We start from the raw sequence: 15,765 nt of genomic DNA, 5'->3' as shown, positions 1-15,765 counted from the left end.
GTTACGTTAGTCGAGTTTTTCTTTTCAAAGGAGAACCTGTACACTTTTAGATTCCTGTTTTAAGTAATTTTTCCTCCTTCCATTTTCCATAAAAATCTTGAGCGATTAATTTGTCTTTTTCCCCAACAAACACAATTACGAGTAAGTAATAATCCTTGTAAAATTGTTCAGCTCACGTGTTACGGAGAAGTGATATTGCTAATATTATAGCGCAGGACAGCATAGCTTATTTATTTAACTAACTCAACGTAAATATAAAAGTTTGGTCTTATTCTATAAACTATTTAATGAATTATTTGCTTATTTTAATGTTATGTTACAAACAAATATAATGTCAGTTTATTACCCGACTGCGTTATTCGTTGCCGTTGCCGACAAATATTTTTTTAAACATTATTTGACATCATTTTTTCTTGTGGCAACACAAACACAATTTGAGTTACACGTCAAATGGTTGATGGTGTTATCCGAATAAAATGTACAATATTTGTCGTAAAAAGTGATAAAATTTAATTATAGTGCATTGTAATTTAATTAACAAACACGCGGGATCATTTGGATGTGTATACGTAGTCATACAATCATTCCTTAGTTATCAACTTTTATGTTTTAAAATAGGCTAAGCTTATCACAAAATGGGCAAGTGTTTTATTCAGTTTGTATGTGTTTTATTGCTTGAAATGCGTGTTTTTACAATTCAGATAATGTTTTCTTGCAGGTGGTTTGTTCAGTTACTTTAGGGGGTTGCTAGGCGCCAGGGAAATGAGGATTTTGATTCTGGGTTTGGACGGCGCCGGAAAGACAACAATTTTATACAAACTTCAAGTTGGAGAGGTAGTGACCACTATACCAACGATTGGCTTCAACGTAGAACAAGTCACATACAAAAACCTTAAATTCCAAGTATGGGATCTTGGAGGGCAAACAAGTATCAGGTGATTATTACATTTTGTTTTGTAGGTTATGATCTTTTCCTTATCATGAAAACATACTTTTTAGGCTCTAAAACGATAACGCACACTTAGATATTGTATTAAATTAATAGAAAACCTTTATTAGCACAACATTAATTGATGTTTTATTAGTAATTTTATGAGGATATTGGTACTTTCAACACACTTTCTAATTAACTGTTTTTAAAGGCTGTCAATTTACATAATATTATTTCTTGTGAGTTCTGGCTAATTTATATGCAAATCAATTATTAGTTTGTTATTAACGCATTAGTTACAACATTGTAAGTAAATACATTTAAGACAGGAATGGAAGTAGAACAACAAATGTTTGACGTTCATAAGTGCCAAAATACTGGTCTAAATTGAATAAATATTTTTGACTTCATTTCATTTGAAACACATCAACATTATTGATTCTAACTACAAGAATGCATGTAAATTTTTATATTTTACTATTATTTCAGGCCTTACTGGCGATGTTACTATGGGAACACAGATGCGATAATTTACGTTGTAGATTCTGCAGATAGAGATCGAATAGGAATATCAAAAGATGAACTTGTGCATATGTTAAGAGTAAGTATCTTTCTTGAACATTTATACACTATTTTGTCACATAAAAAGATAGTTTGAGATGAAGTGTTTTGGCAAAAATTAAGACAGGATGTATTTTTTATCTATACTTCCTTCTTCCTCCTTGAAATGATTAATAAAATCATTTGTGTGACATTGAATATTTTTCGATGGTTCATCTGCATTCAAATAACTTGTTAGGTACTTGTTGAGCATAGTTTGCAACATACACTTGCAAACTTTACCCTTTACACTTGCGCTTAAGATTCGTATTAGGTATTACAGGTTCTAATAAGAAAAACAAATTGATTAAAGTGACATGATCTTTATTGTGACATATAATATAACGTAAAACATTCAATACGAGTCCAATGAGTCATCTTTTACTGCATGACTTTTTTTTAAATCCATAATGAGATAGAAGACAAAAAAATTATTCACAAAAAAACACACATTGGAGAGAGCTCTTTTCTTGCATGCTCATTCCCACCATTGTCATTCCAGGAAGAAGAGCTAGCGAACGCGATCCTTGTGGTCCTAGCCAACAAGCAGGACATGGCGGGCTGCCTGACGGTAGCCGAGGTGCACCAGGCCTTGGGGCTGGACGCGCTGCGCGACCGAACCTTCCAGATCTTTAAGACGTCGGCCGTACGTGGCGAGGGCCTCGACCAGGCCATGGACTGGCTGTCTAACGCGCTGCAGGCCAGGAAATAACAGCGGATGTAGGTGAGATATGGTTAATAATAAAAAGTTAAACCTAAGGGTGAGGGACATTTTTTAAGTCGGGCTTAAAATATTCTAGTCACGAAAGAACTTAATCGAATTTACTTAGTTTAGTTTATAAGTCTAGGTTATTTACGTCGGGCTTTGGCTAATGAGGTCGGTCAGTGAGTTATACAGGGTGTTAAGTAAATGGGTATATGAGCCGACACTAGCCCATGTTAACATGGGCGTATAAATGGTATGGTGAAGTCAGAAATTTGATATCGTTTATGCTCAGAATGCCAACTTCTCAAAATGCCAACCGCTCGCAAAATGACAACTTCTCAGAATGCCAACTTCTCGAAATGCCAACTTCGCGAAATGCCAACTTCTCAAAATGCCAACTTCTCAAAATGCCAACTTCTCGAAATGACAACTTCTCATAATGACAACTTATAATTATAATGATTGCAGGAGCAGTGAATGCTACCACAAATAATAAAAATAATTAAAAAGTCCATATATTTACAATATCTCAATATCTTTATTTGTTACTATACAATCAATCAATACACTAGGGCTGTATCGCATCAATCTCTCATCTCAAATGTCGATTGAATGACATACACCTATATAATTGTTACAATCATTGTCAAAATCGGATAAACAAAAACCAGATAAGGTCACAGTTACACTTTAAATCATAAATTAGTGTATGGCGAAAATAATGGTACGTTATGAGGGTAGTTGTAAAAAATGCTCAAGTTATATTTGTCAAAACTATATCGCCCTTGTAATGTGTTAATTTATCTAGTAAAATAATTGTTTTGCTGTTACAGACCGTACCTGGTTTTTGTTTATCTATTTTTGACAATGATTGTAACAAATAGGTGTATGTCATTCAATCGACATTTGAGATGTGAGATTGATGCGATACAACCCTAGTGTATTGATTGATTGTATAGTAACAAATAAAGATATTGAGATATTGTAAATATATGGACTTTTTAATTATTTTTATTATTTGTGGTAGCATTCACTGCTCCTGCATTCATTATAATTGTAAGTTGTCATTATGAGAAGTTGTCATTTCGAGAAGTTGGCATTTTGAGAAGTTGGCATTTTGAGAAGTTGGCATTTCGCGAAGTTGGCATTTCGAGAAGTTGGCATTCTGAGAAGTTGTCATTTTGCGAGCGGTTGGCATTTTGAGAAGTTGGCATTCTGAGCATAAACGTTTGATATCATCATTTCAATATTTTTAATTTTCATACAAAATAAATTTTATAAAATCCGATTTGTACCTATGTAAATTAAAATAATTTAAATGAAGATATCCATTTTCTGACTTCACCATACCATTTATATGCCCATGTTAACATGGGCTAGTGTCGGCTCATATACCCATTTACCTAACACCCTGTAGATACAGACTCCCCGACACATGTGTTGGGCATACCCTCTAAAAATGGACACTGTCTTGTCCGACTTTGGACATTAGTCCCCGGAAATGGAGCCGCGTTCCATTGTTCCATTTTTTTTCCTCAGGAAATGCATTTTGTTTGATATGACCACCTATCTACAAAGTACAGTAAGCGACTATTATGAGCACATTCGATAGCGAATTTTTAAAAATATTAAATAACATACCTCCAGGTTGAGAAAGTTAAACTTTGTGACTACTTGACCACGATGTCCGCCGTGGTAGGCGCGATAAAGCGTCACGGACATTTCCGTTGTAGTCAGAACTGCTATGAAACTATTATGCGTGGCTTCCACCAATTGTCAAATAGTGTTCATAAGCTATTAATGTGCAGCAATAGCATTTTTTTTTATAAAAGATTATTAGTAATTTGTTATTACACAAATTACTGATAGTCCTGGTACTAAGCTAAATATGCTTGTATCACGAGTGAGCTCACCACAATAGTCGAGCGGCGGCGGGGACCGAACCCGCGTTCCCCGGATCACGAGTCGGCCAGTCCGACCCCTTCACCGTTCGGCTATTCACCACTATCAGAGTAAATACAAATGAGTAGGTCATCTTCATAGAAACGCACCGAGTGCGGTTTGTATGTGAGCGCGCCAATATACGTATGCGGCGCACACGCACACACTGACAAAATTCGGCGCAACCACGACTGGCTCCCCGCTAATCCACGCTAAATTAATTTTGTCAGTGTGTGCGTGCGCGCCGCATACGCATTGGCGCACTCACATACAAACCGCGCCCGTGCGTTTCTATGAAGATGACCTACTCATTTGTATATAGGTACTCTGCCACTATCGATTTGAAGAAGATTTGCAAGAATATTATGAAGAAATCTTGTTATTTTTGTTTACAGGCTATGTCTGAGAACACAAGAAACAAATGGGACTTGCTGGACTGAGTGTGTGAGAGGGGCAGAGATAATTATTTAGTCACCCGTAACGCCATTAGTTTTAGTACTTAGCGTCGCCGCCGAAACGCTTGTCTATGGTAATGTCTATGCTATTTCTATTATTCAACTGGTATGAATGGATCGAAACTAATATTATGTTACAGTATTATTTTCATAAATATTAGGGAGTTTAATCATCAGTAACTAGGGTCGAAGCTTTCGCAAGTTTGCGGACTGATACATTTCTTGGTAAAAACTACTATAACAAATCGATAAATGCCGATGTCAATTATATGACCAAGCAAGAATGGCAAAGAGATATGATCAACTTTACAAGTAAACCTAGACATGCTAGTTCCTCACCCTATTTTACTTGATTGTGCTCACACATTCGTTTGTTTATTCAGTCCTTCAATTTCTCGATCCATTCATGCCAGATTTTGTAAATTTTTACATAGCAAAGTTGGAAGCTGAAATGTTTCAAACATATTAAAGGTTTAATCGAACTTGACGAACCAGAAGTTGTCTCATACCTGGCCATCAGTAGTTTCTATGAGACGATCCTGAACCCGAAATCAAGTTATCGTTTCTCTAAACTGATATGCATTAAACATAATAAATTATATTTCGAAATAAATAAAAATTCTAAGATGCTTCTGAACGTCGTTCGTTATTGACCGTCTTGGCTTGGCGACGCCTTACCGTCAAACACAACTTTCAAAAAGATACATAATAACTGAAACCGTATAATATGATTTTTCGTTGATTCTAATAATTATTACGGCGTTATCATTCATTCCTGCTGATCTACAAAATGTTCAGCGTAAATCAATCCGCTTTGGGATTATGCGAGTACTATGAAATGTTTCGCCTTAAGCGAATCAAGGCTTCTCTGTCAAGGATCGCACTAAATCCAACGGGTTACAGTTAGTAATAATTACGAATAGGTAGTCAAAAGCTAGCTTCATTGTCTTAAACGAGTGAAACTTAGTTTTGACACATAGAGGGCGCCACTTTGTATGCAACATCCAATGGCAGCGCGATATAGCTTGGAAGTGAGCTTGTGATATTTATTTTGAATAGATAAAACGGATACGTGTGTTTTATCATGTAAAGTATCATGCACATTTGTATGAAATGCGTGACGAATTACTTGAAGATGTTCATATAGCTATAGTCTCGTGAGTATTCTTATATTGCAATGTTTGATCGATTGTTATATTAAATGTATGCTTATTTTATTTATTACAAAGGATAATCAATTCATATTTATAGTACTATGTGTACGTTATAATAAATAATGGGTCATAAATACCAATATTTAAATAATAGCAATATAATTATAATATTTCGTAAGTATTCTCTATTGTATGTTATTTTATTCAAAGAACCTGTCAGCAGTTATGATTCCACTTATTTATGTATACATTTTTGTTTATAATACATAATATACCACATCCAATTTATCTGCACAAGCAAGTATTTGTTGAAAATTGAATAGTAGAAAGTATTTTAAACAAGTTTCCAGCATGACTTAGATAAGTTAATTATATTGCATCATCCTCGAGTCTCCCAGTATGAATACTATTTATTTATTTACATAGGAAAGTTTGGCGGCGACGCGTTTTATCTAAATGAAATAAATTGTTTTGTAGGGGGTCGATGCGGAGAAGGATGTACCTATACATAAGTTATTATTAATTACAATTAATTAATATATATTTTGTATCAGTGACGTTCACCAAGCTAATTTATATTCTATTGCGGTAAGAGAGAAAGATTGTTCCAAATACAATATCATAAATTAATTTGTGTATTTTATTTTATTATTATTTTAGGTTTGATTCCTTATAGTATTTATATTTGAAATAAATCAGTACACTCACATCATCAAAAAGAATGTACCTACCTATTATAAATCTAAAACACAATTACCTACAGTTACTTATTAGAGCAAAAACAATTTAATATTTTAAGAATACGATATTTTGAGAATCTGATATGCAAATAAAGGATTTTTCCTTATACAAGTTATCTGACGATTTCATACCGCCATCAAAAGACTTGGTTTTGAATTTAAGATTAAATGTGCTTTAGGAAGCTATCAGTGCCAGCGTATAGCTCGACCATTGAATTATAATACTTGCAGGTAAGTAATATTATTATTATCATGATACTGAATAAACATTTCTTCTTTCTTTGTTATTTGTGTGCACGTTGCGTGTTATTTGAACGAGAACCAAGGCTTCCACCAAGGGCCAGTGTCTTCAACGGATAATTGAACAAATGAAAAAATACTTGCAGGTAAGTTATTTACTAGTATGAACGTTGTGTCATTTGAACGAGAACCAAGACTTCTTCTCCAGTGGCCAGCGGCGTTTCTTAGGGTCGATGTGCGGGCAGTTGTCCTTCATAAAGAACAGCTTGTAGATCAACGCCAGGAGTCCAGCACCCACGGCCACCCCGCCTATCATGGGCAGCCATGCGCCGATGCCTTCGCCATCGTTGCCTTAGGGAAAAAAAAAACTTGTAAATTTTCGGTTTCTACTACAGTCAGGTTCAAACTTGTAGTTAGGGAGGCGAATAGGGGAATTTTCGGCAATACTCGAGCGTGGCAGTTTAAGATATGAGAGATACCTTAGACCTAATAGAACAACCTTGTAAAGTATTTAGCTCATGTAGTGACGCGCGCCTAGGATAGACGATCAGATTAGTAAAAAAAATGGATAGTCTGAAATACTCGAGCGCGTCAGATTAAGATATTGGGGGTTGATTTTAGTGTTTAAAGACTAAATTTAACTAATCTTCGTTAGCCTAAGCAGAACTCTACTATAAGGTGAGACATTTAAGTTAGTTTTTTTGTGCTAAAAAGAAGTCTATAAATTACTTCTACATTGCTAAATAACATCTTAACTTATTTGCATGGAGTTGATGATGAAACAGAAATAAGAGATCCTCAATATCTGTGCTGTTGGTCAGTTTTTGTGGGCTTTGAAGTGTGCTCTTAATCTCCATAAGCATTGTCATAAGCTTCTTAATTATTACAAGTTGTAGACACCTTTAGGTAGACCCATAAACCATTTTTTTTACATCGGAAAATGCTTTGCGCTTACCTATTGGTCGATAAGGACGGCTAGTGGGTTATGTGGAACTCTCCCCACTAAATGAACATTGTTTTCTTACCTGAACTACCTCCAGATCTGCCTCTAGCACTCATGCTTGGTCCAAAGCTACAGTTGGCAACTTTATGGCGGCTATTGGCATATTTTCGGCTTATGATTGTCTGAAGTAAAAGCTCTCTTGATTGAATTCACCATTCTTGGAATATTTACGTAACGTTATCCATTTTTCTGGTATCCAGTTTAAGAATTTTGTTGTGGCATTTTTTTGACAAATACGTTAAAATGACGTTACATCTGAAATGTCATAAGTTTTCTTAATTCTGTCATATACTGCTGAAACCTCATTGTGAAACTTCTTCCAAATCTATGGAATTTCCAGGAGGTTTATCTAAAAGAGTACCTACTCTCAGTAGGTTTGGTTTCAGTTTATTTTCGATTTTGGAAAGTTAAATAAAATCCAATAGTTATTCCAGTTGTATTTATTTCTTTAGAAATCACTATTTCATTTTTCGGGCACACCGGGCTTTATATTTCCGAGACTTCTCGTTGGCTTTGGCACAGTGTTCCTACATATTATTCACAAGTGATTTGCTTTAAAGTCGTGTGTTACGTTTCATTGTATGGATATGGTATGGTCTCGCATCAGTATTCGTCTATAGGCCATTTCCTTCTACTTGGGTGTATCCTGTCGCAGTCGCAGAAGTTTCTGCGCTCGCGTTCTTTTCCAGGTTCGACCTTCTTTACCGGTTTTTTTACTTCTGGCTCTCCTGTACCCATGAAGTAGAGTAGAGCGAGGAATCCAGCTCCTATTGCTATGCCACCTATGATGGGCAGGTACGGCGTGATTCCATCATCGCCCCCTGAAATAAGAATAATATGATTATTTAATATACAACTTTGTTCTGGATTTCCTGACACTTTGGTAGGACACAAATGAACAAAGCCTTCTTTAAATATCCTCAGTTTCATTATGACGTAGCAATCATAGATGGAATAAACAACGGTTGGATATTGCATCGGTGGAATCGCTTCAATGAGGGCTATCGTTTTTATACTTAACAGTTGGCACCCCTGGCGAATGACAGGACCTTACTCTACAGTGGCGCCATCTTGATGAGTGCAAATGCAATAGTCCTCCTACCACTTTAGCGCTCTCAAGTTGGTGCCACTGTCTTCGCGACTAGCAAGTGACAGGACCTTACTCTACAGTGGCGCTAACTGGTGAGCGCTAAAACGATAGCCCTCATTCAAACAGAACTTTATTTATGTGGGCTGTACTTCATAACTGTGACATCACAGTATCCATGATAATTCAGGACATTAAGGCTTACCTGCTCCAGCTCCACCACCAGCCCCAGGAGCTGGTGCTGGTGGCGGTGTAGGTGGTGGTGGGGGTGGCGGTGACGGCGGTGGTGGAGGCGTCGGTGGCGGTGAGTCTGCCATATCCTCTGGTCGCGCTTATATCTCAGTTTGCTCTGTTTCTGCTTACGGTCACATTTCTTGTGGTTGTGGAGGGATAGGGACTCCCTGCGGATCATTTTGGTTGGTAAAAGGTGTTCATTTCGTTTGCGGATTTTTTAAGTGACAAAAGTTGTCAGTTTGGCAGTGCATGTCTTAATAGTTTTTAAAGTTTTGCTGGAAGGGTAGATTCAATTACTGAACGATGTTCAGTAATTAGCGATATCATAAATTCTTCATTTTAAATGTTATTGAAACGTTTTTGCGCCCTATTAAAGTAGCATAGCGTAAAATTTTAATTAGTGGAACCGTAATGAAATATAAATATCACGCATGTTGCGTGCAAATAACTATGCCACCGTCTATAATCTATGATGTTTTACGGACTTTGCTGTCATGTCAATTAAAACTCATGCAAAACTTTGTGAACTTAAAATCTAATTCAAAATAAAAATATGAGAACCTGAAACTTCATGAAATCCAAGATAATTATGTAACAGCTATGAGCCGGAGAGGCGACAGTGATGGCGGGGGTAGCAGATTGGTTGCCGCTCATAGGTGAGAGTTAAAAAAGTCAGTTTGTTGGTGATTACTTCTTTGTGGTGGTGTAAGCGATAGGACGAACGAGAACGTGCTTGCGAGCTAATAGTTGCAGGACCGTGTTAGGATATAGAATTTTATCATGAGATGACATGTTGCTGGCAGGTTTTATTTTAAAAGTAAACAGCATTAGAATAAAGTTTGAAAATAATGACAGGTGTAGAAAAGCGAGAAAATGTGACATTGTATCATTGTATTATTGAAGTTCGATAGATTCAGTTGTAAATGTTTTAATATTTAATATGTAATAGATTTTGATAATATTTTAATAATAAAGTGTGTGTGAGTATTGAAGTGGCGTTATTTTGATTGAATAACCTCCCAGGAGTTGTGTGGAGAGGCACACTCCTCGAACAGGTTATGGGCCCAGCGTACGTACCCAGAGGGCTGTAAGAATTATCTCTTGAATAAGAAGAATGAAAGTTAAAGATCTATCCTGATTTTGTTTTGGAAAATTTTAAAATAACAATATGTCGGAAGAAAATTGTAAATTATCAACGTTATCAAAAGGAGAAGACTATACAAACTGGAAGAAGAAATTGATATTGTTATTGACAGCGAAAGATATAGATTGTGTTTTGGAAGATAATGCTGAGAGCAAAAAGGATTTTAATAGAAAAGATGCAAAAGCAAGATACATCATAATAAGCTCATTATGTGATAAATTTGTTGTATATGCATTGAATTGCAATACAACAAAAGAAATTTTACAAAAATTTGACACATTATTTCTAGGACATGAAGATACACAGATTTGTCAACTTTTAGAACAATTTTACAAATTCAAATTTTCAAATTCGGATTTGATGATTGACATAGCAGAAATTGAAAATAAAACGATAAAACTAAGAAATTTGGGTTACAGCATAGACGAAAAACAAATCATGATTAAAATTTTATCAAGCTTACCAGAAGAATTTGCCTTTTTTAGAACTGCGTGGGAGTCAACCCAAACTTCGGAAAAATCACTAATAAATCTACTATCAAGAATAAATCTAGAACTTACTATGCGAAAAGAAAATAAAAATCAAAATTTGGAAAAACCTGAAATGACGCCGTCTACGTCAGCAATAGAAACAAATGACAACGCATTTTTAGTCAAGAGTTGTTTTCAATGTGGCAAGAAAGGACACATTGCCAAGTATTGTCGGCGGAATATGAATGCAAATCGTGGATGGAAAAATAATAACCTGCAATGCTTCAGATGTCTGAAGTTCGGACACAAACATACGGAGTGCAGTCAACAAACGAACTGTATGTACTGCAAGCATAATTCTCATTACACGAAATTCTGTCTACAGCAACATCAGCATGTGAGTAATTTTATTCCTTTAAAAACAACTGTGGACTTCATCCTGGATTCGGGAACCAGTAGTCATATTGTTACGTCTGAAAACTATCTGAATGACAAAGAAGACATAAATTATAGAATTATGACTGCTGATGGAAACATACATCCAGTTAACACCATGGGAAATATTTATACAGACAATATTAATTTTAAGAATGTTTTATGTGTACCCCAACTTAAAAAGAATTTATTATCTGTGTCTAAATTAGCTGATGATAATTATATTGTTAAATTTTACAGAAATAAATGCCAAATCATGGATCAGAACTCTGAGTGTAAGCAGACAGGAGTTCGCAGAGAGGATGGCCTTTATTATATGAAACTGCCAATGGACATGTCAAAGTCAGTCGTGCATTCGAGGTCAGACAAAACATTCCTTATTAAAGGCTTCTGGCATCGTGCCTTAGGTCATGTACCTATAAACAAGACTAAAGACCTTGTTTTAGGTATAGATAGAAACTTAGTAGATGATGTAGACATCTGCGAAGTCTGCATACAATCTAAGCTTTGTAGAAAACCTTTTAAAACTGTTAGATATAGAGCTACTAAACCTTTAGAAATTATTCACAGTGATATTTGTGGTCCTATTGGAAAGGAAACATGGGATGGCTACAAATATTTTATTACATTTTTAGATGATTATACACATTTTGTTAAAGTATATCTTCTTAAAGACAAGAGCGAAGCTTTTTCTAAAATTTTAAACTTTATCAATTTGGCGGAAAATCATTTTAACACAACAGTTAAAACATTCAGATGTGATAATGGTGGAGAATACACCAGTAACCAATTTAAAACTTATTGTATTTCCAAAGGTATTAATATTGATTATACAATTCCGTATACTCCTCAACTGAATGGTAAAGCTGAACGGTTAAATAGGTCCTTAATGGAACGAACAAGAGCTTTACTCTTTGATATGCAGCTACCACATGAACTATGGGGTGAAGCGGTTTTAACTTCTGCTTATTTATTAAACAGATGTTCAAACACAGCAAACATTAAAACACCGGCGGAGATGTGGTTTAATAGAATACCAAATTTAAAACACTTAAATATTTTCGGATCATTAACATACTTTAAAAATAATTTTCAGTTAAATAAACTTGACTCAAGAAGCAGTAAAGGGCTTTTAGTAGGTTATACTAATAACGGATATAAAATATGGGATCCTTTACATTTTAAAATCTATTATTCAAGAGATGTAACGTTTAATAATAGTAAGAGTGATGTTAGTGAGTTTTTAAAAACGTGTTATAGGGAAGTGAGACTAAGTGATTTAAATAATTTATTTAAAGAAATTAGTGTTGATATTAGTGATGAAGTTATTAATGGTGATATTAATGGTGATATTAATGGTGATATTAATGGTGATATTAATGGTGATATTAATGGTGATATTAATAGTGATATTAATGGTGATACTTGTGATGAAGTTATAAGCGGTGGTATTGGTAATGAAGAAGTTAATGAAGATATTAGAAATGGTGTTGAAGATAATGGTGTTTATGAAGAAAGAGTTACTGATGTTTTTGAAGATAGAGTTGAAGATGTTGAAGTTGATGGTGGAAATACTGAGAATATTGAAGATTGTATTGAAGAAAATATAAATTTGAGAGGGGAGGTTAGAGAAGATTCAGCTGTTGAAGACAGTGATGGTTTAAGGGTTTTACCAAATAGAGAGAGGAGATTACCTTCTAGGCTAATGGATTATGATTTAGAGAGTTCGTTTTTAACTTTTACGGAAGTTTTGAGTAGTGTTGATAAAGATTTATGGAAGAAAGCAATTGATGAAGAAAAAGAATCTTTAGAGAAGAATAAAACATGGGAAATTGTAGGAAGAGAGGAAGCAGGAAATAGAAAAATAATATCAAGTAAATGGATTTTTACAATAAAGCCTGGTGGAAGATATAAGGCTAGATTAGTGGCAAGAGGTTTTTTACAAAAGTATAACATTGATTATAAAGAAACATATAGTCCAGTGGTAAACACAACAAGTGTTAGATTGTTGTTGGCTATTGCAGCTCAACAAGAGTTTAAAATAAAGCAGTTCGACGTGAAAACAGCATTTTTATATGGGGAATTAAATGAAGATATTTTTATGGAGATACCTTTAGGATACAACATAAAGGACAAAGAAAATAAGGTGTGTAAATTAAAGAAAAGTTTGTACGGGTTGAAGCAAGCGCCACTTATGTGGAATAAGAGGTTGACGGAATTTTTGAAGAAATTGGGATTGATACAAATGAAATCAGATCCATGTGTGTTTCATAATAAAAATAAAAATATATACTTAGCAATTTACGTAGATGATGGTATTTTAATTGGTAAGGATGAGATATGTTTAAATAAAATAATAAATCAATTAGAAACGGAATTTGAAATGCGGAAATTTGATAAAACTGAAAAGTTTATAGGTTTTGATGTGTTAATTGAAGAAAATTTTATAAAAATTTTTCAGGAAAGTTACATAGATCAACTTTTAGATAAATTTAAATACAAAAGCTTAAAAGACAGTAGTCATCCAGATATTTTGATAGATACACATCAAGAGGGGAAAGGTGGTGATGATGATGTGCATCGTTATAGGCAATTAATCGGCTCGTTGTTGTATTTAGTGAACAAAACAAGATTAGATCTGTCGTTTCATGTTGGTTATTGTAGTAGACATCAGGAACATCCTAATTTGAATGATTTTGCAAATATTAAAAACATTTTTAGATATATTAAAAATACAGTTAGCAGTGGTATAAAATATGTTCGTGGCAGCGATCTAAGTTTAAAAGCATATTGTGATGCAGACTTTGCAGGTGATCCTGATACTAGGAAGAGCACGACTGGTTTTGTAGTGTTTTATGGTGGTGGTCCAATTCACTGGTGTTCTCGCAAACAGTCAGTAACTGCTTTGTCTAGTACTGAGGCTGAATATATATCTGCAGCCGAGTGTATAAAAGATCTGCTTTACATTCAGAGTTTGATTCATGAGTTGACAGGCGAGTTACCAAAAACACAATTGTTTGTCGATAATCAATCAGCAATAGTTTTGATTAAAAACGGAATCTTAAATAGGAGGAGCAAGCACATTGATGTGAAATACCATTTTATTAAGGAGAAATTAGATAAAAATTTATTAGAAATTTATTATTGTCCTACTAAAGATAATTTGGCTGATATTTTAACTAAACCACTGGATAGAACAAAGTTTTTGAGACTTAGACAATGTATAGTGAGTGATACATAGTGGACATTTGTGATGTGACGAATTATGTAGGTTTATTAGAATATAAGGTTTTTGGGAGTTAACTTGAAATTTTAATTTTACGTTAGTTATGTAAGGTGTTTAGGTTAATTAATTCAAAAGTATATTTGTTGTATGGTTGTATTGGGTAAGTTAGTTAAGTTGGGTTTTAAGGAGTAGATAGGTAGTTGTTATGATTATATAAAGATAAAATTCAGAGGGGATGTTAGGATATAGAATTTTATCATGAGATGACATGTTGCTGGCAGGTTTTATTTTAAAAGTAAACAGCATTAGAATAAAGTTTGAAAATAATGACAGGTGTAGAAAAGCGAGAAAATGTGACATTGTATCATTGTATTATTGAAGTTCGATAGATTCAGTTGTAAATGTTTTAATATTTAATATGTAATAGATTTTGATAATATTTTAATAATAAAGTGTGTGTGAGTATTGAAGTGGCGTTATTTTGATTGAATAACCTCCCAGGAGTTGTGTGGAGAGGCACACTCCTCGAACAGACCGTCAGTGTATTCTTTCAGGAGAAATTGGTGTACTTACTCTAAAAAAGCTTCTGTGTTCATTCAATGAGGGATATCGTTTTAGCGCTCACCAGTTAGCGCCACTGTAGAGTAAGGTCCTGTCACTTGCTAGTAGCGAAGACAGTGGCATCAACTTGTGAGCGCCGAAGTGGTAGGAGGACTATCGCATTTGCACTCATCAAGATGGCGCCACTGTAGAGTAAGGTCCTGTCAATCGCCAGGGGTGCCAACTGTTAAGTATAAAAACGATAGCCCTCATTACACGTTCTTACACCTTACTCAGTAAGTTAAATAATACATTCGCATTGCTAAATTCTCTTTCAGGAGGAGTAGCAGTCGGAGTGGGATTCCTCGCGCTCATTTACAAGATGTTCTTCGGTAGATCGAAGTGTCTCCACGACCGGACCAGGGGGCCCTCCTGGCCCTGCCAAAAACAGAAACCGTGCCCCTACTACAAAGATGGTTCCAAGCCTTGTTGACAACGTGTTGTAAAGTTGCCTATTTTGTCTTTTACTCTGATGCAATAAAGGATTAAACTGATATACTTTTTACATTTTACCAGCACTAGCTGTCGCTTTTTGATAAGATGATTTTAGGGCCATAGGACTTTTGCTTTACGTGTTATCGAACATGATCAATTTATTTACTATCGAAAAATACTGACAGTGTTTTGACCAGGCTCTATTATTACTCAAGCCTTGACCTAACTCTCAAATCTGAAATTATACCTTTACGTTACCTATTTGTAGTTTTTATCTGAGAATCAAAGCCTCTGTCATTCGCAAAAAATAATCGTATGGTGTGCGTGCAAAGATAAACTATTGAATCGCCTTGAAAGCCTTGAA

At 34.9% G+C, this 15,765-nt stretch overlaps 2 protein-coding genes and 1 long non-coding RNA gene across 4 annotated transcripts; 2 read left to right on the top strand and 1 right to left on the bottom strand.

The window, feature by feature from the left end:
* Positions 1-421: 421 nt before the first annotated feature.
* LOC135073038 (ADP-ribosylation factor-like protein 1) lies at positions 422-6,417 on the top strand. 2 transcript variants are annotated; one of them, XM_063967047.1, is made up of 5 exons: positions 422-639; positions 719-935; positions 1,421-1,532; positions 2,034-2,251; positions 4,574-6,417. In XM_063967047.1, the coding sequence occupies exons 1-4, from the start codon at positions 636-638 to the stop codon at positions 2,241-2,243; spliced, it is 543 nt and encodes a 180-aa protein (XP_063823117.1). In that variant the 5' UTR covers positions 422-635; the 3' UTR covers positions 2,244-2,251; positions 4,574-6,417. The 2 variants fall into 2 exon arrangements, with proteins under 2 accessions (XP_063823117.1, XP_063823116.1); XM_063967046.1 differs by having other exon boundaries at positions 2,034-2,255.
* A 1,777-nt stretch (positions 6,418-8,194) lies between these two features.
* Positions 8,195-9,474, bottom strand: LOC135073034 (T-cell leukemia homeobox protein 3-like). Its single transcript, XM_063967043.1, has 2 exons — positions 9,063-9,474; positions 8,195-8,591 (listed from the first exon to the last, which is right to left on the bottom strand). The coding sequence occupies exons 1-2, from the start codon at positions 9,172-9,174 to the stop codon at positions 8,374-8,376; spliced, it is 330 nt and encodes a 109-aa protein (XP_063823113.1). The 5' UTR covers positions 9,175-9,474; the 3' UTR covers positions 8,195-8,373.
* A 106-nt stretch (positions 9,475-9,580) lies between these two features.
* On the top strand, positions 9,581-15,460 carry LOC135073036 (uncharacterized). Its single transcript, XR_010257565.1, has 2 exons — positions 9,581-9,747; positions 15,245-15,460. It is a non-coding gene; the product is annotated as an uncharacterized LOC135073036 (long non-coding RNA).
* The last annotated feature ends 305 nt before the right edge of the window (positions 15,461-15,765 follow it).

This window comes from Ostrinia nubilalis, chromosome 7 (genome assembly GCF_963855985.1).
Source record: "Ostrinia nubilalis chromosome 7, ilOstNubi1.1, whole genome shotgun sequence".
Lineage (NCBI taxonomy): Eukaryota > Metazoa > Arthropoda > Insecta > Lepidoptera > Crambidae > Ostrinia > Ostrinia nubilalis.
Note: the sequence above shows the minus strand (reverse complement) of the source record. Positions and strands in the feature narration are given on the sequence as shown.